The 27043-nt window shown below is 49.8% G+C and overlaps 1 protein-coding gene across 1 annotated transcript in view; it reads right to left on the bottom strand.

Moving 5' to 3' along the window:
* Plb1 (phospholipase B1) overlaps positions 1-27043 on the bottom strand; it is a 119702-nt gene that overhangs the window by 11351 nt on the left and 81308 nt on the right. Inside the window, exons 34-49 of the mRNA XM_077105234.1 lie at positions 26195-26246; positions 25727-25807; positions 25097-25162; positions 23956-24056; positions 22053-22134; positions 21290-21394; positions 19886-19981; positions 18575-18646; positions 12618-12683; positions 9561-9621; positions 8971-9029; positions 7341-7408; positions 7050-7093; positions 6728-6827; positions 2785-2836; positions 1818-1898 (exon numbers count right to left, since the gene is read on the bottom strand). Coding sequence (XP_076961349.1) covers positions 1818-1898; positions 2785-2836; positions 6728-6827; positions 7050-7093; positions 7341-7408; positions 8971-9029; positions 9561-9621; positions 12618-12683; positions 18575-18646; positions 19886-19981; positions 21290-21394; positions 22053-22134; positions 23956-24056; positions 25097-25162; positions 25727-25807; positions 26195-26246 — 1186 coding nt within the window. The remainder of the gene's footprint in view (positions 1-1817; positions 1899-2784; positions 2837-6727; positions 6828-7049; positions 7094-7340; positions 7409-8970; positions 9030-9560; positions 9622-12617; positions 12684-18574; positions 18647-19885; positions 19982-21289; positions 21395-22052; positions 22135-23955; positions 24057-25096; positions 25163-25726; positions 25808-26194; positions 26247-27043) is intronic.

Raw genomic sequence — 27043 nt, 5'->3', positions numbered from 1 at the left:
GAACATGGGGGGCTCTTTTCAGTCGTTACATTCCACTCAGAAGACAGGAGCACAGGAGGCCTCAGCTGATAGCAGGGGGTGGGGCACAGAGGGGCTTTGGTGGTCCTGGCCAGGCTGGAAAGCCCAGTCTTGTTGCTGGTTGATCGAGCGTGCCCTATAAGAAGTGGAACCCTTTATGCTCCTATATCCCCCGTCATGCTTTGTGACTCAACCCAAGGGACTCCTATGACCCATATCCCCGACTAGAGGCTGATTTAAAGGTACCTCACAGTACCCTGGGTGATGTGTATGGAGAACACAGTAGGTGCTCAGTAAGTGCTTGCTGACAGACTCAGGGTTTTGCTTCATAGCATGAGGAAGACAGTCATATATTTGGATATAGCTCTGGGCTCCTTAGAAGGCATCAGAAGAAGACTGACACCAGAGGGTGGGTGATGCTCAAAGCTCTCACGCCAAACATGGATAAATGCCTGTTGGCAGGAGTGTGGTGCCTGGCCGCCGTACCAGACTCAAGGCAGGAAGTGGGAGATCAGACAACCTATTTCTTTATCTTAACACAAAGAGCCTCGACCAGGTGAGGGCTGTGTGCTCAATTCCAGCTCATTGCTAGACACAAAACATGGCCCACGGACACCTGATCATGGATGAGCTCCTGCCCCCAGATGCCAGAAGAGGTGCCGAGAGTCAGCAAGGAGCGGAAGCAAACAAAGAAGAAAGCCAGGCTGAATAGCTGCCGCACGGCCGAGGGATGCTCTTCTCCAGGGGTCTGCCCTTTCCTGCTTCTGCAACTCGGCCTGAGTAACCTGACGGTGGCCTCCACATCCTTTTTCACAAAAATCTGCTCTCAGGAGCATGGGCTTGGCTGTTTGCAGGAAGGACCAGTATTCTGGGGCTGCAGAAAGCACTTCCCTACACCAAGTGTCCACAGGCAACCTGGACATCTCTGGTTTCCAGGGAGTCCCGTGTCCAGGACACGGTGTTATTGAAGTCCCCAGGCAGCTGGACCCCTCTTGTCTTGTAAGCTTGGGCAGTGAGGAAGAGAAGAGGCTGGGAGAGCTGACCCCTATGTGGTCAAGGATGATCCCATTGAGGGCTTCAGAGTTGTCCTCCATGAGCCACAGGAGCCTTAAATGGCTTCTCCCCACGCCCTGATCGACTAGTACTCGATCACACCCCCTCAGTCAGGGCAGCTGCCCTTTTTTTCTGGCCACATAAAATACAGGATGTCCCCATCTTAGGACAAGATGTATTCCAAAAGTTGCAACTTCCCAAAGTTTGTTAGCCCGGACACGTCTCCCCATAGAGACACTGTTAGGAATGGGGCCAGGCTCCCAGGCTAGCCAGCTGAGGTTGGTTAACTCACGAGAGCCCTGAAGGCGGCAGACCACCCTATCAACTCTAACCAACCTCATTTATGGGATCATTTTACTTCCTCTGCAAAATGGGGCCAAGACCCCAGGTGGGCATGGGGTAGAGAAGCACTAGGGCACCTATCTGAGTGAGCAGGACACCAGATGGTGGCACCAAGTGCCTAAGAGAAACAGTCTCCTCATCAGCTGGAAGAGCGGGTCCATCTAGACCCTTCTTCTGAAATCCGGGGGCCACTCAGGCAGTAGGAAAGGCTAGTCTCACCTGCTATATGTGAAGGGATTGGAGGGGGTGGGTGCTGCCTGGGCAGATTCAGGAGACTGGAAGCCTAGGCTAGTGTGATTCCCATGAGAGAGGAACATGAGACAGGGTCAGGACCCTGGGCAAGCATAATGACCAAGGTCAGCAACTTCATTTCTGGTCCCTGATGGGGTTGATCAAGGGCCTACCGGATTTTCGCAGTAGTGACACAAGTCATTGACCCCAATGAAGAGTGTGATGAGCTTCCAGTCTTTCTTCAGGTTGACTTCCTGAGGGAACAGATCCCAAGTTTAGGCCCTGGGGCATGTGAGGTGGCACCCACCAGGCCACCCAGACAGATCCCATGACAGAGAAGGTTGAAGGGGAGGGCGCCTCACTCTCATCTTGGTGCCTAGGAGGTGGGGGAATTGCCACAGAGTGTGTGTGTGTGTGTGTGTGTGTGTGTGTGTGTGTGTCGGGGAGTGTTCAGCTCACACAGTCGAGCAGGGTCGATTTCCCTTTGAAATCCTCTTAAAAGAACTGCAGTCCATGAAGTGGAGAGTGGACATGTTCCACCCTTCCCTGAGCCCATGAAAGGCTGACTGGATTAACACGCCTCTGAAATGTGATCTAAAGCCTTCAAAGGAGCAGAGGGCAAACATGCAGCTAGAAGTCAAAGCCGGGCTGCCTCTTAGAAGCCTTCTTGGGGCCTGAGTCTGAGGAGGGAGAACTGGAGCCACAGCCCGCAGGGCCAGGAGGCGGGGTGGGGGCCGGGGAGGCCCTGGGAGCAGCAGCTTCCCGCTCAGCCACCACCATAATAGGAGTCCTGCCAGAGCTCCATTCCAAGGCATAAACACAGAGCATTTGGAAAAAAAGTGCCAGCTCGAAGTTTCAGAAGGGCTGGGTGAGCAGGAAGGAGGAAGGATTGGAATGAGGAGCCTATTTTTAGTACCTTGCGTTTATATAACAGGACTCTGAGAAGCCAGCTCTCGGGTAAAGAGGAGGCTGCCAGAGTCCCAGACCCCTTTCTGCTCTTTCTTCCACCGTCCCCTCTCGCAGCCTACCCTAGGAGGACAGGGCCCAAGGAGGTCCCCTGGCCCCCCTCCAAGGCCAGCTGGGAGTAGGAGTCCCTGGGTGCTCACAGCTGGTCAGTGGGGGCCCAGGGCCTGTACTCACAGGGCTGGTTTTCATCCGCTCCACCAGGTCTCGGGCCTGGGCTGGCATGTCCCTAGGCAGGGGTAAGAGAAAGGACTTAGAGTCACCCAGAAACAAGGGCTCATGCTGTGGGTTTTGGCCTGGGAAGAGTGATGCTTCAGGAAGAAGAACATTCTACAAAGGTTACTCTTTCCAAACCCGTCAACCAGCTTCTGCTCTCCAGAATCTCAGCCAAGTCCTCCTCAGAGAGCTGCTGTGGACCTTGAGGCCACCTTGACCCAGACCCTGACACCTTGTTATCTTTATCCAACTACCCGCTTCGGCAGGGCCGGGCCTCACTGGCCACTTGGCTGGAGACGTGGTCAACCTTCCCGTCAGGGATTTTCTTGCTACTTTGTCAGTCTGTTTCACTGGGAGCTGAGCCTGTTCGTTTCTTATTCGATTGCCTGTTTTAAAAATAACCTTTTGTATATTTGAAAAAAGTCACAGACCTAAATTACCCCTCAGCTTTCTCCTCTCCCAGCTTAATGACTCCTTTAACCTTTACTTCTAAGTCCCACTCTCTGCTCCTTTAATCCTTCTGTTTTTCTTCCCTGGGGTTACTTGGATATCTCCTTACATTTTCTTTTCTTTCTTTCTTTTCTTTCCTTCTCCTTCCTTCTTTCCTTCCTTTCCTATTTTTTATTTATTTATTTTTTTGCCTCTCTCTAACAAAACATGGTTAGTTCTCTCTTCATCTCCTAGATGCCTGCCATATAGAAAACAATAAATACTGCATTCTGGAAAAGTGATATGCATGCCGAAAGAATATCATTTAATAATAAAAAGGAATGATCTATGGCTCCACCCAACATGGATCCTTCTCAAAATAATTTTTGCTGGATGAAATAAGTCACACACACACACACACACACACACACACACACACACAAGTACACATTCTTTGATTTCATTTATATAAAGTTCTAGAAAATTGGGGCTGGGGTTATGGCTCAGTGATAGAGCGTGCGCCTTGCACATATGAGGCACTAGGTTCGATCCTTAGTGCCACATAAAAATAAATGAAGGTATTGTGTCCAACTACAAGTAAAAAAAATATTTAAAAATAATAAAGTTCTAGAAAATTCAAAGTAACCTATGGTGACAGAAAGCAGATCAGTGGTGGTCTGAGATGAGGATACTGGGTAGAGCCAGGAAGAAGTGGAATGGAGAAATTATGAGGGGGTACAAGGAAACTCCTGTGGGTAATGGGCACATTTGATCTTGACTGTGGCTCCATAGGTATATACATATGTCAGGATTTATTGAATTGTATACTTTTTTTTTTTTTTTTGTGTGTGTGTGTGTGTATGTGTGGTGTGGGGGATAGAACCCATGGTCTTGTGCATGCAATGCAAGCACTCTACCAACTGAGCTGTATAAAGTATACAGCCCCAAATTGTATACTTTATGTTCATACCATTTATCATGTGTTAGTTATATTTGTTTCTTTAAAAAAGAGATGTATATGAGAAGTTAGGTCATCAAAATGCATACAGCCAGTGGAAGTTTCTATGAAAGAAGCCATAAAAGTAATAACTGATGTGGGATGGCCATTTAAGACCTCTGTGTGGCCAAGCCCACAGGGTACCACGCCTGTCCTTTTTTCCCATGGAGGAGAGTTGGCTTCCTGTGCACTAGTGCTACTGATGAGAACATCAGAAAACTACAAAGGAAGCCTGTCCTGGGTAAAGGTGACCGACCACAGCATGCTTGTGACCTTTTGATAGGTTCAAGATGTGATGAAGAGAATTCACAGGTGATAAGCCCTCCTGGGAGTAGTAGGGACACTGAGGAACATCCATGCCCTCCTTCTTCCTAGCTGTGTTCTCCCCATCCTTCAGGCCCTGACCAAGTCCTGCTTCCCCAGGAGACTTTGCTCAGTGCTCATTTGTCCACATTTCCTCCGTTTCCTCCTTGCCCAGAGCCCAGGGAGCTTTCAGCGCTGTTACCTTGCTCTGAACTCGCACAGCCTGCTGAACCCTGCCTGCTGGAGCTGGCTCTGCATCTTGTAAAGGAGCAGGTTGGGCTAAATGACGTTGGGAGGTTCTCACTAATTTTCCCACACTCTACCAGGTGCCAGTCGGGGCAAGCCTGTCCTTGGGCAGTGGGACATCTGTCTTTGGTTCACGCTTTACACTCTTCTGTTCTCCTAACTGTTGTGCGTGACTAAGTATCAAATCATGTCAGTCTGCAGTGTCGCCACACATAACACTGTCTTTCCCCAAAAGTTATTTCCTGTTTGCTTAGTCTCCTTAAGTAGACCACAAGCTCTTTGTGAGTAGGGAGTTCACCTTTGGATTCTTTTGTATCTCTTAGTAACCACCTTGAGGCTTTCTCCTTTGCAAGTGTTGAGTGAATTCTTGCTTGTTGGTTGATGGAAGGGAAGTTAACTGTTAAGTAAAACTTTGAAACTAAGCAACCTGATAACGGTAAGCATTTTTATGTGTACATGCATACTATATAGAGTTCTAAATTCTTTTCAAGGATCATTTACCTCATTGAATCCTTATGACAACCCTGAGAGGTAGGCAATATTATTATCCCATTTTCATAGAGAAAATTAAGACTCAGAGATGCTAAACAACCTGCTCAAGATCACACAGCTAGCAAGTCTCTGAGCCGGAATCTGGACACAAACGGTCTGGCCATGATCATGAGATGGTTATCTCATGATTTTAGGTGCTCTGCTATGGTGTTTATCTCTCTTCAGGGGAACTCATTCTTATCCATGCTAATAAGTAACAGAGAAAAAAAAAGTCATAGGACAGTCATTCAACCTTACTTAAGTCAGTGACTTACTCTTTTTTTTCCTAACACCAGACATCAGAGATGTCTGCAGGTCTCAGCTACCTTTCCTGCTACTAACCCTGTCTGGCAGGGAAGCTAAGCAGCAATAAATAGAGAAGGAGAAAGGGGCTCATGTACCAACAGAATGAGCTATCAGCTGCTGAGCTGTATGGTAATAATTAGGTGTTGATGATGGCAATCATAACAGTACATGTTCCTATAATGGCCCCACCTAGCCCAGTTTTTTGGTAGAAAAATAAGTCCTTCCTGCTTATGACGCTGAGGAACTGACAGTGTTTCCTGTGGCTCAGAGGCTCACGCCGTGACTGGGGCCCGGGGTTACCATTTCTGAAAGGAACGTTCCCTGTAAACAGTGAGTGAAGGCAGCGTGGTTTCCCTGGTGATCTGAAGGCAGCAATCCTTCTACAAAGCAAAGGCCCAGCCCGCTCCACTCCATGCAGAAAATCAATGAACCCGCTCAGGCATTTCAGCTCTAATGATCTGGGTTGCTGTCAACAGCAGAGACCCCAGTGAAAACAACCAACCCCCATGCTGTTTGAGGGGCCCTGACATTGAACTCCCTAGTGTCAGAATATGAATTTTTTAGAGTCAGACTCAAGGTTCTGAAGCAATATGGGGAAGAAAGGAAGGGTGGACACCCACAGGGTCATGCACTGAGCCTCTCTGCTGAGAGCCAACCTGTGTGTGTGACATGTGCCTCTGATGGACAGGAGGTAGAGCTGGAGTCAGTAGGGCCAGTGCCCACCAGGGTCAGGGTGGATGTGCTCCTCCTGCTGCCCTGGAGAAGTGGTAAAATACACCACCAGAGCTGCATTCAGGCATGGTCTGATCCTGGCTCCTCGGAGAGCTTGCTGGGTTACCTTGGCTGCTCAGGAAACTTTCTAAGCCTCAGTGTCCTCATCATAGTGTCCAAAGTGTAAGAATGACATGAGCTAATTCACAGGGAGGGTTTGGCACAAGGCCAGCATGCAGGAAGTGCATCTGCACAGCTCTTATGACCCAACAGGGCCTAGGCTCCCAGACTCTGTCCTCCTTGCCTCCTCCCATGTCCCATCTTGTTCTCTCATCCTCACGCCCCCCCCCCAACCCTCCTCTTACACCCAGAGCTACTCACCGAGCTCTGGCTCCTTCCGCTGCTACATTTAATCCTGCTGTCTCCTCATGGGTACTGGTGGAGAATCCAAAGATGGAGGGGTTGAACTTCTTCAGAATGTCTTTAAAGAGGAGTGGGACAGAGAACGTAGGTGAAAGGAGGCAGGAGCCCTTGGGAACAAAGAGGCTTACAGTCTTGGGGTACAGGTGTGGAGCAAGAGGGTTCTGGTCTTTCTGGAGCTGGCTGACTTTCCTCCCTGCAGACAACCTCCTCTTCCCCTCCTCCAGGAATAGGCCCTGGCCTCAGTGAGGGGTATAATGGCTTCTTGGTGCTGGCTACTTACTGGGCAGTGTGGTGTGGGTCTCCAAGGCCCCATCTCCACCAATGCTGGGGAAGAACAAGAAACTTGGTTAAAAACACCCTGACTTGCTGCTCCATGTGTCAGCACTGTGATGAGCCAGACCCAGAGGATCTGCACCCTCAGAGCTAAGGTAAGCATCATGGCTTCCTCTGGGGTCTCAGCTCGGAGCCATGGGATCTGACTTCATTCCTGGAGGGGTGAGAGGGGAAACACACCCTCACACCTTCTTGGGGGAAGCATTGTCAACAGAGGAAAAGCCCCAAATAGCCTCACCTCCAGGAGAGGCCCCTCCAGGATGTGAGTGGGTTGCTGGAGTTGCTTGGTCGAGCTCCCACCGCTGTCTGTGAAAAGCAACGAGAAGTTTCCAGGTGGCTGCTGGGCCAGGCTGCAGAGCAAGTGTACTGGGAGAGGCGCCTCTGGCCCAGGGGTACAACCAGCACCCAGATTTGCCCCTCTGAAAATCATACTGGCTTTCTCCAGGCCACCTTCAATTCCAAATTATCACATTCTTCTCCCCAGGCCCCTCCCAACAGCCAGGAACCTAATCTTGTGGATTCTTTCTTCCCAGCCCCCTGGCACCTGTGTCTGTCTCTCGCTGTCTTTGCCTTATTTCTGGATCAGCGTCTCATCTCCCTGCTGTGAGCAGCACCCTGGACCCCTGCCTGACCTTCCATCTCCTCTCTGTTCCCCTCCCACCAGCAGGGCTGCCACCTGCTCCTCTGAGCATCTCTGTCTCTGCGTGCCTCCCTGGCCAGTACACCTCTGACCCTTCAGAGCATCTCCAAGGGTCAAGGCCAAACTCTCACCAATATGGACACTGTCATGTGGTACCACTTTCCTTCCTTTTGTTCCTTTCCTCCTTCCCTGTCCACACAAATCATTGGGTCTCCGAAAATTGATCTGTCACTGTTTCCAAAGCCTTATGGCCTCACTGCTCTGCCCGTACCCACCTACTCCATCCTTCCTGAAGGGCTGAGCACCCTCCTTTCCAGCCCCTAACCTCCAGTACATGCCTTGAGATGCTCATTAGCTCCCACCTCCTCCATAAAGCTTTCTCTATATGATCTGTCTTTAAAAAGAAGAAGCTCTTTGAAATTTATGAAAGGGATTCAATAATCAGCAAAACATACAAAGATTAAAAAAAAAAAAAAAAAGGAGCAATCTACTCTCACCTCAGGAATCTTGCCCCTGCCCTGAGGCCATCCCCCTCCCCCACCCCACTAGGGGGAATTCAAGGCTCTCAGCCTGGGAAGTGCCCTCTGCAGCTTTCTCATGTTTATACCAAAATGAAAACATCCACACACATGGGGCTGGTTTGTTTCCACAGAAATGAATACTCTATTTTGAAAGTCCTGGATGTCTCCTCCATGGTTCTGCATACTTTTCTTGTGGCCCTACCAGGGGGGCTATGTCTCATCCTTTTCTTTTGGATGATGGAGCACATGAGCACAGCCAGAGCTAAACAGTTGGCTCAGGTCGTTCACTTAGCGAGACTGTGCTGTTGTGCTGAGTTGGAATCCCTCTGCCCCGAAGAAACGTGTCCGTAAGTTGGGGGTGACAGTGGGCAGTGTGTGGTAAGACCTACCACTCTTTGGGTCTGAGTTGGTGCAAATGAGTTCCTGATAAAGGCAGGTGACTTAGACAAGTATCATGATGCACCAATGAAATACCTAAGAACAAGGGACATGGGGGATGGCTTTTCCCCAGAGATGGGGGGGCTCATGGAACAGGTGGTGTTTGAACAGGGTGGGGGGATGATGGAGGAGGAGGACACCTACTTTGGTGTCTGACACGTAGCATGGGGTGCACTGCTGACTGCAGAGCCTGTGCTGAGAAAGGGCTGACCGCACAGGGCCTGGCTGGGCTCCCTGGGACCCACCCTGGCACGTGGCTCAGTACTCACAGTCAGTGAGTCTCCCAGGGCAGCCACCACCTTGATGTCTGCTGGACGGAGCTGGTGGACTAGGGGAAGAAGAGATGGTTGCAGTAGGGGTGGAGCATCTGCTCTTCAAAGTAGGAACTTTGCCAGGGCCCCTGGCTCTGCCCTAGTCCCATAGGTCACCAGAGTCCCATAGGTCACTTATTTCCAGCCTAACGCTTTAGCAATTTTGTCCCTCCCACTTGTTCAGAGCAACCAAGGCTTGACAACAATAGGTTTGATGGCTACCGCCCGTTCTGAGAGGAGCCCAGTGGTCCATGCAGGTGGGCCCATTCCTGACTGTACTGCCTCACTGGACATGGAAGCCTGACAGGCTGCCACTGGGATGACAAGGAGACAAGAAGAATGATTTTGGGGAGAGGCCTGTACCCCTCCACATGGGAGTCCAATGCTGTGGCTCTGAGCCAGCTTCTTGGGTCTTCCAGGACCAAGGTCTGCCTTGTGTGGGAATCAGCAAGGCCTGCTCCAAGCCCAGGGTATGTCTGTGGGGTCCCCCCTCCAGCCTGATGCTTCATAAAGCCCTTAACTGAAGGGGTTGTTGACATTTCACTCACCTGAGGTGGGAACTCTACTGGAAGCATCCCACTCTGTGCACAGGAAGTCACTGCCCCAGTTCTAAATCAACAAGAGGAGACACAGTCATTGTGCAGGCAGTGTCAGTGCAAGGACCAACTAATGAATTTTTGGTGGAGGGTAGGAAAACATCACTGGAAGGGGTCATGGAAGGGCAGGGGTTGTTAGTTGTAGATGGGCTAAGCGGGAAATTAGAGGGGAGAAATGGGAATCTGCCTACTTCATGTACCATGTATAGGGCATTGGCACACACCTATGCACACTCACACAGCCTTTCCTGTTCCCAATTCTCTAGACTCTAGAATGGAGCCGGCAGCTGCCCCAAAGCAGGGGAAGAAACAGTGACTTTGTTCCAAAGCAACCCCATGTTTGAATGCCTGCTACCGGAGATCATAGGAGCTTTGCTATTAACATTAACCAATCGACACTAATTGCAATGCTGGGGCCTAACCAAACATTAATTAAAATATCTTTAAGAAGACACAAAACTTTTCCAAATGCAAAGCTTCTGGCTTCTGCCTATCTTTTCTGTACACCTGTGTGTCTTTTTGCATATTTAACTTAAGAGCCACTAATCTTTTTGCATATTTAACTTGCTTCTCTGTGTATAAATTAATGCCTGGATGCTTTTGGTAAACTTTCCTCATCTCTGTAATACAGGATGTATTTTCCAGGTGTTAGGAGAGTGGGTGGGGGTAACAGAGGCACAGACACAGCTAGTTCAAGGAGGCTGGCAGAGAACTCAATTTCTATGCAAATTCCTATATCTGCACGCACAGTAGGACTCCACTGACAGTTGACAGGTTCCCCTGGAGTGTGGCTGCCAGAAAACTTCTGAAAACTCCTCTCATCAGTTTGGTCAGATGAAGATGAAGGCAAGTCTTGTTAAAATATCCCTATCATGAGGGAGTAAAAATAAAACTTAAATGGTATTTGCCTAATCCAGTGGAATTCAGTTTATCCCAAGGGATTGCTCAGTTCAACACACTGATGGATTTCTTCTCCTGTTTGGAAACTCTACGGAAATCAAGAACAGGCTTCAGTGCCAACGACAAATACTTGAAGAAAATGCAATTAAAAAAAAAAAAAGTGATACCACCATTGGCACTTTAGATAGTCAGGGATCCAGAGACATGCACGATGCCTGTGATTTAACAGACATAGATTGGAGCTTGAGCATGCTCATCTGTCACCAGGGGGAACCACAGGTTGTGTCCTAAACCAGTGCAGCCTAATTCCCTGGGGATCTTGTAAAGTTGCAGATTCTGACCCAGAAGGTCTAGGATAGTGCTCAGGATTCTGCGTTTCTGACAAGTTCTGGGTAATATTGATGTGACAGATCTGTGACTGCTTTAAGCAGAAGCTATTCAAACAGGCATTTTTACCTCTTCCAGTAGCTAAAAAAATGATGGGTGAGGATGAGATCCCAGGGGGCAGCCCCAGAGCCCTCTGCTCACTGTCTACCCAGCACTTAGCACAGCGCCTGCTCAATTTAGGCACCCAGTAAATGAGTGTGACATAGAGAAGTCAAGGCTTGACTGACAAGATGAAGCTGACCCTTCAGTTCTAACAGACCTGGGCACTGGTTCAACCAGGAAAAGACTCCATTAGGCTAAGTGCACTAGGGAGCATCCAGGCTGGGGAGAGCGTAACCCTTAGCAATGAGGCTGTTATTAGTTGTACTACAAAGCTTAGCACCTGGCAGTTTTTTTAATATGTGGATGTAGGTTAATCTCAACTCTTCAGTTGGCTTATAAAAGGCCTGCCCCCAGTCACTGATCTCCGATCCATTTTCCACATGGCCAACAGGGAGACCTCTTAAAGACATAAACCAGAGCATGCCACCAAAGGCTTCCTGCCTCTCTCCACTTAAAATCTAGCTTCTTACAAAGAGATTCCGGCTCTGTGGCCCTGAGCACCCCCTGATCTCTTCTCCTGCACTCTCTACTTCATTCACGTCCCTCCTTGTCTTGCCCCTCCCCCCCACCAGTTCCCAACTACTGTGACTTTCTTTCTCTTCTTCCACCCAACTCAGCCTTAATTCTGAGCTTTTGCAATCTCTGGTCTTTCCATTTGGGATTCTGCTTTTGGCTGTCCATGTAGCCAGCATCTTTTTATCTTGTATGTCTCTGTTCAAATCTCCCCTCCTCTGAGAAACCCAGCCTGCATGATGTATCTGAATTTGCCATCCTTCCCCTGGCCCCATCCCTCTTTCTCCACTTCATCCTCCTCTGAGTCATTGTCACTATCTGAAACAATAAGTTTTAGTTATTTACTAGATGCATCCCCCAGCAGATGGTAAACTATGAGAACTGGGACCCGTCCATCTACTCCTCTAACTCCTGAAACAGTGCCTGGCACATAGTAGGTACTCAAGAAATGGCGGTGAAATCTTTATTGGGCTCTCCTCTGAGTCTCCACCAGCCCCTAACATAAGACTGGTGTGACACTGGTGTGGAACCACGGGTGTGGAATGGAAACTGTGGTTGATCCCCTGCCTTGGTGGCCAATAGAACTCGTCTGGACCAGGCCTGCCTTGCAGGGCTCAGTGTGGTCCAGGATCCTACAGGCCATCTTTGGAGTAGCAGTGCCTAAATCTTAGAGCTGGAACAAATGAACCAAACAGGGCCTGCCTGGGGTCCTTGTGGACCTGAGTCAGCTTCCTGTCGGGCCCCACCCCGGCACTGAGATTCCTTCCCACTGGGCTTCCACCTTCAGGAAGCTGATGGCATACCTTGCCTGCTGCCACCCCCTTGAAAAGCTGCACTGCCTAATCAGAAACAGAATCGCAAAGGTCAAAGACAATGGATTCCTAGGCACTTCCTCTGCTTGGCTGCTGACGTCAGGTAGGCAACTTGAGAACATGTCAGGACAATCCTGGAGCTTGGTGGCTCCGGAGCCTTTTGTACATTCCGATTCCCAGTACGTAAGGAGGATACATTTCTGCTTAATCCAACAGTCTGAAACCTGGACCACACCCCAGGTCCCTGACAGGTGGAAATGGCATCTGAGAGAGACAGAAGTGAGTCAGAGGTTACCTCAATGGCTGGCGTGGTGGGGTATGTGTAGTTACTGTTCTGGAAGGTTCTCAGGAAGGGCTCATCCTAAGGGAGAAAAAAACCACAGGGAGGGGTGATCAGACAGCCGAAAAATGCTGAAGATCAATCCTTCTGTCTCCTTTTACTTAACAAGGTTCTGATGCATTTGAATAGAAAGAACTGTGTAAACATAATTTCATTCATTCCCTGGAGGTTTTTACATAACAGCTTTAGCAAGGGGTGTCCAATAAAAGGCTTCAAAAATGTTCCATGCTTATTACACTCTGGGCCCCAGGTTTTCTTTGTCACCCTAGCTGTGCATGGGCTTCCAGAGCCTCAGGTTTACCTGTTTTCTTCTCTTTGTGATTTCTTTGGCAAGCGATTCACACGGCAATGTTTTTCTTTTACAGGAGATAGAATGATCATCAATATATTTAATTATCTGTTATTTCTGTCTTTCTGTCTCCTTGGAACTACATATGTTATCCCATTTAGGTTGGCTTCCTCTATTTTCAGAGGGTTTTTTTTCTCCTTGTAACTTACCTATTTCACAATCAGTTTTCACAATCAAGACTCCAGGTCCACCCAGTTGCAGGTGAAGGGTTAATTAAAGGAGGAAGAAGGAGTAGGCAAAGGAGAAACAGGAGGAAATGTAAAAATGAGAGCAAAGCAGGATCAAGATAATAAGACGCAGATCAGAAAATATCAAAGTCAGCCCAGGGTGGAGACCACGCACAGAACCTGCGGTGAACTAGAAAGGCCGTGGCCTGAAACTTTGGAAATAAAATGGGAATAAGAAAGGAAATCCAGAACGATGGAAATTGACTCCACATGGGCCAAGCCCAGACAGATGTTTTGCTTTATTGTGGCCAACTGAGGAAGAAGAGGAGGAGAGGGAGGATGAGCTCAGGGCCCTCAGGAGGGGCATGCCCTCTTCGGTTCTTCCTCTTGTCTCATACCTGACCCCTTCAGGCAATCATCTTCCTGCCTGGCATTGCAGACAGTTGACTTTGCAACTCCAAATGTCCCCAGTTTACTGACGAGGCCCAGAGTGGGGAAGGGAGCTGTTCCAGGTTAGAGAGCAAGTCTGAGTGCAGAGCTGGCTGCCCCCTCCCCCTCCCTCTCCCCCAGAACTGACAGGCTCTGGCCTGCTTCCACTCCTCACCCAGGAACCAGGTCTACAACAGATGCTGAAGGCCACACAAAGAAGGTCACTTTGGAGGACAGAGTCTATATACACAAAGCCTCAGCCCCCAGCACAGAGCTGGATTCCCCAGGGTACCAGCAAGTCCCCCTTTCCTCTGTCTCGGCATTCCCAGCTGAAGCATGAACCAGAGAACATTGAAGTGCTCAGGGCCAAGGGTAGAAGTGTGCCCTATACGGCCCCACATAGTGCAAGACAGAGGAGGGCTGCGATGGCAGGACTGCACAGCTCTCTAGGCTGTCTCGGTCAGTGTGGTTCAGTGTCCCCTGAATAGTCATCTCTGAGGAGGGCAGTCTGTAAGAAGTGCCACATACCTGTGCAGCAGCTCCCGCAAAAAGAGTGGGGTTCTAAGCACCAGGAGGAAGGGAGGTTACCAAGAGGCAGGGACATAGACAGGAGAGGTTCTGAGGCAGCAAAGCAGCGAGCTCAGCCATTGTGGAGGGGCTGCTGCACGTCCTTGGGACATGTGCTTCTCCATAGGAGTCTGTGGCGGCACGTGCTGATTACGATTTTCTCTCCACAAAGGGGGTCTGCCTGGGCTTAGGGTCCAGGGGCTGGAACTAGTTCCAGAGTGACAGGAAGAAGCAGAGGGCAAAGATGATCTCGGTCTTTTCGGGAGAATGGAGCGTCAAACCAGAGAGCTTATGTGGTCTTATCTATTTGATGAAGAAATCCATGGGTTGGGGGAAGGGAGATGGTGCTGAAGGGGCCAGAGGTCAAGGTGACACTAAAATGTGGCGGGGAGTGAAGCCAGTGCAGGCACCATGAGAACAGGTCCAGGCAGTGGTTTTCAGGAGAGATGGGGTCCCGGGGCTTGTTTTCTTTGACACTTTATGCAGAAGTGAGTCCCAGTGATTTGCCTGGAGTGGAGCAGGTTTATGTTAGAGAGATCTGGGGGAGTCTGGGTGGCTCTCAAGGGCGAGGTTTGGAGCACAAGCAGGTGGAAAGTGAAGTGGACTGAATCCCAGCTCCAGAAAGCTGTCTAGTTCCAGCTGTGCTGAGATAGTATGCCTGACCCAAGAGCTGAGCCCAAATGATCACCTGCTGTGGGCCAGCAGCTGAGTCAGTGGCCCTGGGACAGGCCACAGCACCCTGACTGCAGTACTAGGTGTTGAATTCCAGAGAGAAGAAGGGGCGCTGTTCTTCCCTTCTATGCTGCTTAAATCAAACCAAAGTACACGGTCACCAACTTTAGGGAGGCCACATTTCAAGAGGAAATGTCCACCTGGGGCCAGGGCTGCAAGAAATGGCTGAGGTAGTTTTGGGTGGTAATAGGAGGGGGTGTATAACAGTGCTCCGTGGAATGCCCTCTGGTATTTTCTGTGCATTCCAGTCCACACTTTATAGAATGTGCTGGTCCTTTGCCTCCATTGATGGCAATATCTGTCTGTTGATGGGTAGCCCTCTGCAGTTTGAGAAGCATCCTTAAGAGAAGGCAGCAGGTAGACCAGAGGCCATGCTGCCTGGGGAGGGATGTGGTTCCTGTGTGTCAACAGATCTCTAAGCCCTCCACCCCTCTGTGGCTTTATGATGGGAAAGTAGGAGGAGATGATTTTACATGCAACAGTGAAACATGGAAAGAGGAGCAGGTGCGTGGGCCCTGGGAAGAATCCCATTAGCTAGGGTGCCTGAAAAATAACACACAAATGCCAAGCCCCGAGGAGAAGACTTTGAGAAGACAGACATTTAGTTGCTATGTAGACATTCTTCACACAAAACCATTATATTTTGGCCAGGTGCAGTGGCACTTGCCTGTAACCCCAGCAGCTTGGGAGGCTGAGGCAGGAGAATTGCAAGTTCAAGGCCAGGTTCAGCATCTTAGTGAGAACTTGTCTCAAAATGAAAAAGGACTGGGGACTTAGCTCAATAGTAAAGCACCCCTGAGTTAAATTCCTAGTACCCAAAACAAACAAACAAACAAAACAATTCTCTTTTGAATGACAATTGAGTTTGCAGGGGGATCAGGGAAGGATTAGGAGGTTTAGAAGCTCTGAGCATCTAAAAGATAATGGTGTCCCCGTGTGTACTTCAGAATAGAAAAAGTGATAAACAATAAAGTTTCGGGAATCCAACAAACTTCTGCTTTTTCTTGTGATAGGGTAACATCATTTCATACCCGCTCCCATCCCCATCCCTCCCCCTTCCTCTCTCTGGTTCCCTGTTTTGTGGGTTCCCTGACCACACATGGGTGTGACCTTACACCTCCAAGGAGAAACGTGTTTTAAGGGCTGGAAATACATGTTTGGAGTTTAGGAAAGAAAAAATGAAGACACAGAGGAATCCATGGTAAGGAAATTTCAGCAGGAAATCCTAGAAATGAAAAAGATCTCTGAGTGAGGGGCTATGGAGGGACAGAAGAGAACAGGCCCGGGGTGTGACAGTGGAGAAAGTCTCCGCCGCCGTCCGGGTTAGGAGAAGAGAGCAGGGTCGTTCACAGAGACGAGAAGGGGAGTGAGAGCAGAACAGACAAATCGAGGTGGCTGAATATCCACAGCCCAGGGAGGGATCTGTCTCAAGGAGGAGGTGGTTCTGTTGACAAGAGAGGTTGAGAAGTAAAGCTGAAAAGGGACAGAGCTGACCTTCCAGATGGTTCCGCCAGGGGCTAGGGAAGGAATGGGCAGAGAGCCAGTAAAGGCATGGAAGAAAAAATAGAGTCCACAGAACGAATCTAAAATTGGCTATGAAACCACTTGTCCAAGCTGGAAATACAACAGAAATCCACAGAGTGCTGTGAAGGCGCCCTACCTGGCACGGCAGAATGTACTAGCAGTGTGGCTGGGGGTGGGGGAGGAGAGGGGGGGCTGGGAAAGCTCCTTGGTGCTCCCTGGAGCTCACTGGTGACTCATTCGTCCGGGCCACCTCCTCCCCATGCGTCCTGCCTGTTGCTTCTATGTTTAAACACGGCTAGGATGAAAATATGCTGCCTGGCCCCTCTGCTCAGAGACGCGGGTGGACTTCTGCATGGCTTTGAGGCTCAGGAGAGAGAGCAGATGGGACCCGAGGCACAGTGCAGAGAAGCTGGGCTGGCCAACAGATGGACCCTTTGGGAATGGCCTCCAGGGCTGCTTAGCAACAGCTTCTCCTGAGTGGGGCTTCTCTGGGCTCTAGAAGGCTGGATAGGCTCTCCCTGGCCCATCAGGTTCAGTGGGCCTCGTCCAGAAGACAGGGGCTGAGCCCACTGTGGCTTGAGATGCTTCGGCTGGTGCACCACCCATCTGGGGCTCCCTGCCGAGTCTCGGGGCAGGGACAGAGTGGCAGAAGTTGCCTTGAGGTTCATGTGGAAAGAAATATCCCTGACCCTGTGCCTAGGCTCTGAGCAATGACTACTTGGTGTGAGTTATTACTTCTCCTGTTTAATGGAAGGGGAGTGGGCAGTTCAGAGAGGCCCTTTCGCGGCTGATAGTCAATAGTATACTGTCTTGATTGTTGAATGATAATTAAAGTTGGGCGAGGTGGCGCACCTCGCCTGTAATCCTAGTAGCTCGAGAGGCTGAGGCAGGAGGATTACAAGTTCAAAACCAGCCTCAGCAACTTAGCGAGGCCCTAAGCAACTCAGTGAGACCCTGTCTCTGAATGAAATCTAAAACAAGAATGGGGATGTGGCTCAGTGATTAGCACCTTTGGTTTCTGGGCTCAATTCCCAGGACCTCCTCCCACCCCACCCCCGCCAATTAAATACTTACAGTGTAGTTTATAGCTAGGTTGCCCTGGCCCCTCCTAGAATCCCGGACTCCCTCAGGATCTAGCAATTAAAGGGTTTACACCTGGCTGTGCCCCAGCCCCCTGGCCTGTGTCTGATCATGTGACTGCAGGCATCCATGTGGTGCTGGGTTGACCCTCTGCTTTGCTCTGAGCACCACACCCAGCAATCCTGGCCTGTACTGCCACTATCGTCTCCTGGTGAGGCTAAAAGACACCAGATTGAGCGTGGGCCCATGGCTGGTCTGGGCAGGGGTGCCCCTCTTCCAGGGACCCCAGCAGACACATGGGGGAGCTGCAGGCCCATTCCCCAGCTCTACTCAGCCAGGAGGGTGGGGGAGGTTGGCGCAGCTCAGGAGGGAAACACAGCCTCCCAATGAGGTCAGGCCCTCTGTTTTTATTGCCACAGAGGATTTTCTGGCCTTGGCCTTATTTGGCTAAAAAGCCATAAGACAGAACCTAAGAACGGGAGCTAAAGGCAATGGGAACGGGCACTGCCCCCACCCCAGGCCTGAAATCAAGTTTAACAACTGCTTACATATTCCTCCTTAAAAGGAGCCTGAGCTGATCCTCCTCACAGGCCCGTCCTCCCCCACCCTCCTCCACAGCTTGGGCTCTCCCCTTGGGTGCTTCCTCCGTGCCCCTCTCCTGCCAGAAACTCCCCAGTCCAGGCTCTCCACTCTCTGACCACCACTTCTGAGCCCGCCTGGTCCCTCTCTAGGCCCTCCAACCTGCAGTGGGACATCCCCATGTGTCCCAAATACCACTGCCCAAACAAGCCTTCTGCCCTTTCCCCGCTTTTCTTGCTCCTCTGGAGACACCCCCCCCCCCTTTTGCACCCTATCACCTCCCTGGGCCCAGCTGCTTTGCTCATTCCCACAGGTGGAACTGCTTCTGCATTCTATTGCCTTCTGTGTCCTTTCCTCACCGACTTCCCAAAGCCCATCTCCCACATCTCTGTCGGCTCAGGGGCAAGATGGGCTGGAGGATGGGGGGGAAGGGCAGGCTCAAGCTTTTGTTTCTGTAAAGGTGCAAAGACGGTCTCCTTTAGTACCTGGGTAGGGCAGGCCAGGGGGATTTCCTCTGTCAGGTCCAGGGTATCCGTTTTCCTTCCCAGTGGTTCAAGCTGATTGGGGAAGAAAAGAGAGATGCAGGTGTACTCATTTGTCCTTGCTGAAGTACTAATTTGTCCTGCTGTGGAGAAGGCTCAGAATTTCATTTCAGAGGGCTTGGCGTCCTCTCCTGGCTCTGCCAGGTGTCTGTGGTAGGACACTAAGCAAATCTCTCAGCTTCTCTGAGGTTCGGTTCCCTCAGACACATCTAACATTCTTTTGCAGGGCTGTGGAGGGGCTGAAAGGAGACCATGTGGCGTAAACTGCCTAGCACAGGTGCTGGCACACAAAAAATGTTGAAATGTGGTTTCTGCCTGGCTCTCATGTAGAAAGCATCCCTCAGCACAATCCAAGCATAGAAGAGAGTGTGGATAGGAACCTTTAAGCAGACCCTTAAAGGACTCCATCTTATGCCAGTCAGAATGGCAATTATCAAGAATACAAGTAACAATAAGTGTTGGTGAGGATGTGGGGAGAAAGGTGCACTCATCCATTGCTGGTGGGACTGCAAATTGGTGCAACCACTCTGGAAAGTAATAAGGAGATGCCTCAGAAAACTTGGAATGGAACCACCATTTGATTCAGTTATCCCATTCCTCGTTCCATACCCAATGGACTTAAAATAAGCATATTATAGTGATGCAGCTATATCAATGTTTATGACAACTCAATTCACAATAGCTAAGCTAGAACCAACTTAGGTGAGCTTCAACAGATGAATGGATCAAGAAAATGTGACACAATGAAATTATGGCATTTGTCAGTAAATGGATGGAACTGAAGACTATCACGCCAAGTGAAAAAGCCTGTCCCCCCAACCAAAGGCTTAATGTTCTCTGTGATATGTAGATGCTAACACACAACAAGGGAGGATGAAGGGGAGAAGACTGGAAGTCCATTGGATCACACAAAGGGGGATGAAGGGAAGGGAGGGAAAGGGAAATAGGAAGGACAGTAGAATTAATTGGACATAACTTTCCTTGTATTTGAATATACAACCAGGGTAACTCTTGCATCATGTACAACCACAAGAACAGGATCCTAATTAGAATAAGTTATACTTCATATATGTATAATATGCCAAAATACCATTCTCCTGTCATGTCTGTCTAAAAACAACAACAACAAAAGACTCTTCCCTTCTATCGACTTCTACAGATGAACGAGCCACTGCTGCCCTGGGCCAGGCCCCATTCTATAGGCGCTGCAGCTCCACTGTAGACTAGAGCCCCAGGGACACTCACTTATCTTACCATGTTGACCCAAAGGGCTCTGGAGAGCTGGGAGTGGAATTTCTGATTTGGGTGGATGCAATCTGGGGCGAAGAAGGACGTATCCGGACGCCCATTCTGGAAGAGACAAATATACTTTCTCAAGATCTTATTGGATTAGGGGGAGTCATAGCCCGTTGATCTCATCCCTGGGACTGACCACGCAATGCCCTCCTCCTGGGAGGGCTCCAGGTCAGGGCCCTAGGGCCTGCTCACCTCAAGAGGGAGATGAGTGCAATACCACAGATGAGGAGCTTCGGGTGATTCCAACCTCCCTCCCTTCTTTCTGGCTCCACATTTCCCCCTTATTTAATTTTTAAAATGTTGCTTTATTTTTCTGCACACTTGTATAACACCCCAGCCTTAACCAGCTGGGTGGGTTACTTCTCAGCCCACAGGCCACTGGTCCTGCTGGTCTCCATGGGGGAGATGGAAGCCAAAGCCTTGGCTGGCCTGGGCAAAGCCTGAAGCAGGGCAGAGTGCCACCTGACTCTAGCTCCTCTCTTGTGGCATGTGGGATATTCAAAGTGTTCTCCTTCTGGTTTCCCTCCAGTTAAGAGAGTCTCTTGGGATTAAACCTTTATTTCTCCATTCACAGATCTCTTTTGTTCTGAGTAGAAGCACCAGGCCTTTGCAGGGGGGTAAAAACATAATATCAGAACCCTACTTTATTTTTATTTACTTTTTGGATTGGGGATTGAACCCAGGGGTGCTTAATCCCTGAGCAACATCCCCAGCCCTTTTTATTTGTTATTTTGATAGGGTCTCTCTAAGTTGCTTAGGGCCTTGCTGAGGCTGGCCTCCAACTTGTGATTCTCCTGTGCTAGCCTCCTGAGCCACTGGGATTACAGGCATGCACCACAGGCCCTGGCCAGAACCTTACTTTATAACTGAAGGGATGTATGAGAGAAAGATGATGTGCATAGCAGCAAGTTAATAATGTGGAATTGGATATCTTTGAATCTGGCCTTTCTGTTCATTATGCCCTATCTGATTTGGGGCAGGACACCTCCCATCCCTGCAGCCCTGTTATGTGGGGATGATGATAACTCCAAAGGAAGTTGTGATGATTTTACCTACGGGAAGCTCAGTGCCTGGCATGTAGTAGGAGCTCAACACAATGGAGCTCTTCTCAGGACCTATGGAGACTCCTGTCCTGTCCCACATTAGGCTGCCTCTGGGAATGTGGCTCAGGTGTTCAAGGACACTGAACCTGCCAGAATATCATCTGGAGAGCTCTCCATGCCTTTCCCATTCCACACACACACACACACACACACACACAGAAGAAGAAGCATGTGGCATCTCTTCCTATGTCCTCCCCTGAGGGCACCTGTGGCTGGCCCTCCTTTGGCCCCACGGTGCGTGCGGACAGGGAGTGTATACCTGCAGGATGGGAAGCCGGACGTTCTGGAAGAAGGGCTGCAGCACCACAGAGAAGTCCTCCCGCGTGTCATAGCGGCCTGAGTTCACCAGCTGGTGCATGCTGCTCTGGGGACACATGCACACATGGGGGCCTTCAGCGCAGGGTAGGTAGGAGCTGGGGATGTGGGCCGTGTCCCCGCCCTACTCTCCCTGGACAGCGGAGCTGACTCAGCTCAGCCCTTGAGAATAGAAATGCGCACGATGGCCAATCCCTTTCTGGAGAATTTGGATAGATCACATTTTGGCTTTGGTTTTAAGTGGTCTGCAATATCTGAGGGGCCGGACAGGAGGTCCACGAGGAATAGACAGCTGGAAAGAGACTCCAGAGGGCCCAGGCTCCCAGCCTCCCTCCTGCAGCCTCCCTCCTGCAGCCTCCCTCCTGCAGCCTGCCTGTGGGGGCGGTTGGGAGCAAGGGAACTGAGGATTGGAGGAACAGGAGCATGTGGGCCTCTAGGATGGTCCATGGCCATGCGGGGCTACTGGCCAAGATTTGGGTTAAGCTCAGCCATGAGAGCTTTGTCACCGGATGCCATTGGGATGGCTCCCACAGGGCACCTGAGACACTCAACCAGGCGAGGCAGCAGAAGGAGCCCAGGGTGACGTGTCTCTCCTCAACCCCTGCATAGCTCTTCCTTCCTGTGCCTCCCCTCCCCAGGGGCCCTGGGCCGTGGTGTCAGAGTGACCTGGGGGAGAAGATGCAGGGTGGTGCCCTTCTTTGTCTCACCTGATAGGCTTGTGTCAAGGCCTCCAACCTGGCCAGCTCGGGGGAGTTCTCCCGCAGGGTCAGGACACAGTTACACAAAATGCTGCGCAAGGAAGAGCGGAACTCAGAGCCCACACTCGTTCAGGGGCCGCTCTGGCTGCCTGGGGTCAGGGTGCAGTGGCTCACTCAACCCCTGGTTCGGAGCACACGTGCCTTGAGGCTCCAACGCACCTGCCCAGGGGCAGGTTTTAGGGGTACCCGAGAGAGTGCCAGGGAAGAAGCCGGTGGTGGCATGGGCCCATATTCACACGGTACCCGCACTGGATGGCAGTGCTGGGCCTGCAACAGACTATGAGAGAGGAGTTCAGGCCATAAGGATGCAAGGTTTGATTTTTTAAAAAGTTACAAACGCATCCTCTAGCGTTGGAGCAGGAGTTTGGGAGCTCCTGATGCTCCTACCCTCGGACACCTTCTTCAGTGCCACACCGTCCCCTTTTATTTTGTATGAATTTGTTCACATTCATCTGTCCTTAATGTTAAAAGGAAAGATTACAGATGCTCCTCCACCTACGGTGGGGCTGATCCCAATGAGCCCTTGGTAAGGTGAAATAGCATGTCAGAAATGCATCGTGGGGGGGATGGAGTTGTGGCTCAGCGGTGGAGCACTGGCCTCACACGTGCGGGACCCTAGGTTCAATCCTCAGCAACACATAAAGATAAATAAGTGAAATAAAGGTATTGTGTTCAATTACAACTAATATATATATATATATATATATATATATATATATATATATATATATATATATTTTTTTTTTTTGAACAACAACAACAAAAAAGAAGTGCATTGTGGGCATCTAACCTGCCCAACATAACAGCTCAGCCACACCTCACTTGTAGCATGTCAATTGTTTCCCATGGTGACTACAGCACCCTGTACACACAGAAGCACCTGAGAGTGTGGTACTACATGCCACCAAACTCAGAAAAGGTCAAATTCAGAATTCCAGGTATGGTTTCTTCTGGGTGTGAATCGCTTTTGCATCATAAGAAAGCCACTAATCCTAAGTCAGGAACCAGCTGTATTTCTTTCTTTCTTTTTTAAAAATATTGTTTTGGGCTGGGGATGTGGCTCAAGCAGTAGCGCACTCACTTGGCATGCATGGGGCGCTGGGTTCGATCTTTAGTACCACATAAAACTAAAATAAAAGATGTTGTGTCCACTGAAAACTAAAAAATAAATATTAAAAATTCTCTCTCTCTTTAAAAAAATATTGTTTAGTTGTCAATGGACCTTTATTTTTTAGAATTTATTTGTATGCAGTGCTGAGAATCGAACCAGGGCCTCACACATGCCAAGCAAGCACTCTACCATTGAGCCACAGCTCCAGCCACAGCCAGCTGTGTTTCTAAAGCTCTTAGCACAGTGTCGGGCACACAGTAAGTTCTGTACAGTTTGTTAAATTGCTGGAGGTGTGCATGAGGCACAAAGAATAGTGAAACACACCATGTACCTGCCACCCAGTGGAAGCTGTGAACAATTCCAGTTTGAAGTTCCCATGTGTCCCTCCCAGTCCTCTTCTTCCCCATTAGTAACTGACTTGTGAATTTCTTCCCTCACTCTCTTATGTTTGATCACATACACGTACCTCCCTGGGTGTTGCCCCCTCATAGTCTGGGTCTCCCAAACACCAGCCCTGTCCTGGTGTCACAGAAGTTCCTACCTAGCACCTTGGGATCAGGTGAGTGGAGGCTGGGTCAAAGCTCTTTCTCCCAGAAGGGGATGATTCTGACACAAGTCTTCTCTTATAGACATGGACACACAGATAGACCAAGTCACAAAGACCCGGATGAGTCACTGCTGCTTGGGGGCCAGACCATGGGGTAAAGGTGTCTCCAGCCCGGGGCTGTCAGCACTGCCTACCTGGCCTGCTGCATTGGGCACTTGTCCGGGTTCCCCAGGAACACCTGCCGTATGACACTGGGCTTCATGAAGTCCACAAGGTTGACCAGGGCTCTGGGCACCTAAGGGCAAAGCTGCAGATGAGCGAGGGGCTCCCGGGTTTCCTCCTCAAGCTGCCTCGGGCCCCTGAGAAGTAGGAGCCAGTTACAAGTTCCCTTTAGACCTCCAGCTCAGTGCGTCCCTTGGCTGCAGTTCTGAGAGAAATCTACACAGGGCCACCACCTAGGACACTACACGCCCAACACAGGGTGCTGTTGCCCGGTGGGCTGCAGCAGAAGTGGCCCCTCCTGGAGCCAACAATCAATGCTTAGAGCTCAGCTCTGTTCAGCCTCATTTAGTGAGCTGACACAGGTTGGTTCTACATTTGGTGAGACAGGTGATCTGTTTGCCAGGCCACTGGCCCTTGACCAGTTCCTACTAGCCCAACCTGGCCTAACTCTGCTGAGCAGGCATAGGGACTCAGCCACTCAGCAGAGCATCTAGTGGTCATAATATGCCCTTCCTGGGCAGCCAGGGCAACTTGTCCTTGCCAGGAGATGGCAGTTGGGTAGGGGGACAAAAAATGGGTATAGAACCAGACAGGAGCTTGCTCTAATGGCTCAGAATGCAGAGCCCAGACTATGTGCCACTCAGCTGCTGCCTCCAAGGAATAGTGGTGGGGGGGGATGCACTGCCTTCATTTCTTAAAAACTGAGATCCTGCTGGGCGCAGCAGCGCATGCCTGTAGTCCTAGAGGCTCAGGAGGCTGAGGCAGGATTATCATGAGTTCAAATGGCTTTTTGAACCTCTGCAAAAGCAAGGCACTAAGCAACTCATTGAGATCCTGTCTCTAAATAAAATACAAAGTAGGGCTGGGGATGTGACTCAGTGGTTGAGTGCCCCTGCATTCAATTCCTGGTACCACTCCTCCCCCCCACCCCACCCCCCCAAAAAAAGCCCAGATCCTTCTGGACTGACTCCACATAGAATGAAATGTGCTTGGGAGTGGACTTCAACCTCTGGACAGGGAAGGAGCCTGTACTCTTGGCTCTCTCCTTGAAGGCAGGGGGCACTTCCACCATTCTTTCCCTAGCTACCTTCAACCCTGGGAGCCCCCACCCACCTCTCTATGCAAGATGTCCAAGGCATTGCGGAGATGATCCAGAAAGTTGGCTGCAGAATGCAAATTCTGGAAAGAGACAAGGGAGGAAGAGGAGTTGCTGGTTTGGATGAGAGTGTAGAGGGGCAGTGGTAGGCTCTTCTGCTGGCTCCAGCCCCAGGGACTTGTTCTTCCTGTGGTCTCCAGAGGGTGACTAGCTCAGCACATCAGAATTGGAGCTGAAGAGGTGACTGCTCGCCATTGTCAAAGACCAAGCAGCCAGAAGACAGAGGCCTGCAGCCCGAGCTTTAAAAAGGAGCAGAAAGTGGAGCACCCTCTCCCAACTGTGTGGTGTCTGCTGATTCTTCTCTGAGATCTTGAGTTGTAAGAAAGGGGAGAAGATGCACCATCTGTCAGCCACCTGCTGCCTTGTCACCTGGGATATGAAGATGGCACTAGGAACCCCAGGGTTGTGGAGTCAGAAGCGGGCATGCACGAGTATGTGAGTGTGAGTATGTGTGTGTGTGTGTGTGTGTGCATGCAGATAAAGGTGTGGTTGGACAGTCCTCGGGTTGGTTCTAGGGACTGTTCTTAGAATCTCCAATCTAATAAAAGTCAGGAGAAAGGAGTAGGCACAGACCCCGCCCCCATTACCGAATCTGTACAGTGGTCACATAGATCACGGGCTCCAATCAGCACTGTGATGACCTTCCAGTCTTCATGGAAATTGATTCTCTACACGGAGGGAGGGAGATGCTTGATGATTTCCAAGAAACAAACCAAAACATCACAGCTCTAGGAAATCCATTCAACCTTCTGTGACTTCTTTGCCCACTTGAACTTATAGAACCAGAATCCCAGAGCTGCTGGAATTTTAGAGGTTTATTTATATGACACAGGATCTTAGCATCGGGAAGGACTTTCACGGTCACTGTGACCAGCAACAACACTTTCCCCACTGACATAGCATCTTTGGACAGGGTTCTACACTACCAGTGCTTGAGTGCCTCTGGTGACAGGAGTCTTACTGCTTTACATGGTAGATTGTTTCATCTGGGGGCAAATTTATTGGGTTAGAAAATTAATGTTTATATAAACAACCTTAAATTAAATCTGACTCACATAATCATTTTTCATCTTCTGCACCAGAGTCTGGGCTTGGTTTGCAAGTTGCCTGAGAAAGAGAGAAAACTCAGTCCTTCTGTTGTAGAACATGCCCATATTTTTTCTCCTAAAGGATCTAAACTAGAGGCTTCTATGATATCATCCCCACTGCATGAGCTGGCAGAGATCCTAACGCTCAAAGACTAGAATCTACTTGCCTCTTCTAGAGAGTCATTATAACAAATTACCATTTGAAAAGCCAGATATGTGTTTATCCTAAAGTCATAGTTAAAAGTACGGCCAATTACATTTGTTGCTCACAGTCTCCTTTCTAGAGCTTCACATGCAAAATGTCTTCTAGGATTCCAGGCTAAAAGCCACTTGTTTCTTTTGAAACACTTGCAAGACTATAGACCTTGCAATTAGTCCTATGAAAGTTTTCTCCTGCTTCTTCTTTCCCCTCTGGCTGCCAGGAAATTGAGAGTTTGATGTTCAACCCAATAACCATAAAAATGCTCACACAGACATAATTGTTTCCCTCAATGGCTATGATTTTCTCTCATGTTAAATATATTATTTTTGTGAATTTATCTAAATGCTTCTTTTAGAAGGTAGGGAGTAAAACACATAGTCAGCCTATGCCTAGGGAAGGAATTGGTCCTGGGCACCTGACCCCCACTTTTTGTTATGTTCCTGAGCGACATACCCATAGAATGACTATCTCCTGGGATATGATGGTGGGACCCCGTGTCCTGAGCTGCTCTATTTCCCGAAAGAGTCTTCCCAGGCTGTGGAGCATATCTGGGGGCCCTGCCCACCAACAAGAGGGTCTAGGATTGAGCTAGATGATCATGTGACAAAGGCTCA

This window comes from Callospermophilus lateralis, chromosome 14 (assembly GCF_048772815.1).
Source record: "Callospermophilus lateralis isolate mCalLat2 chromosome 14, mCalLat2.hap1, whole genome shotgun sequence".
Classification (NCBI taxonomy): domain Eukaryota; kingdom Metazoa; phylum Chordata; class Mammalia; order Rodentia; family Sciuridae; genus Callospermophilus; species Callospermophilus lateralis.
This window is presented reverse-complemented; position numbering and strand designations above follow the sequence as displayed.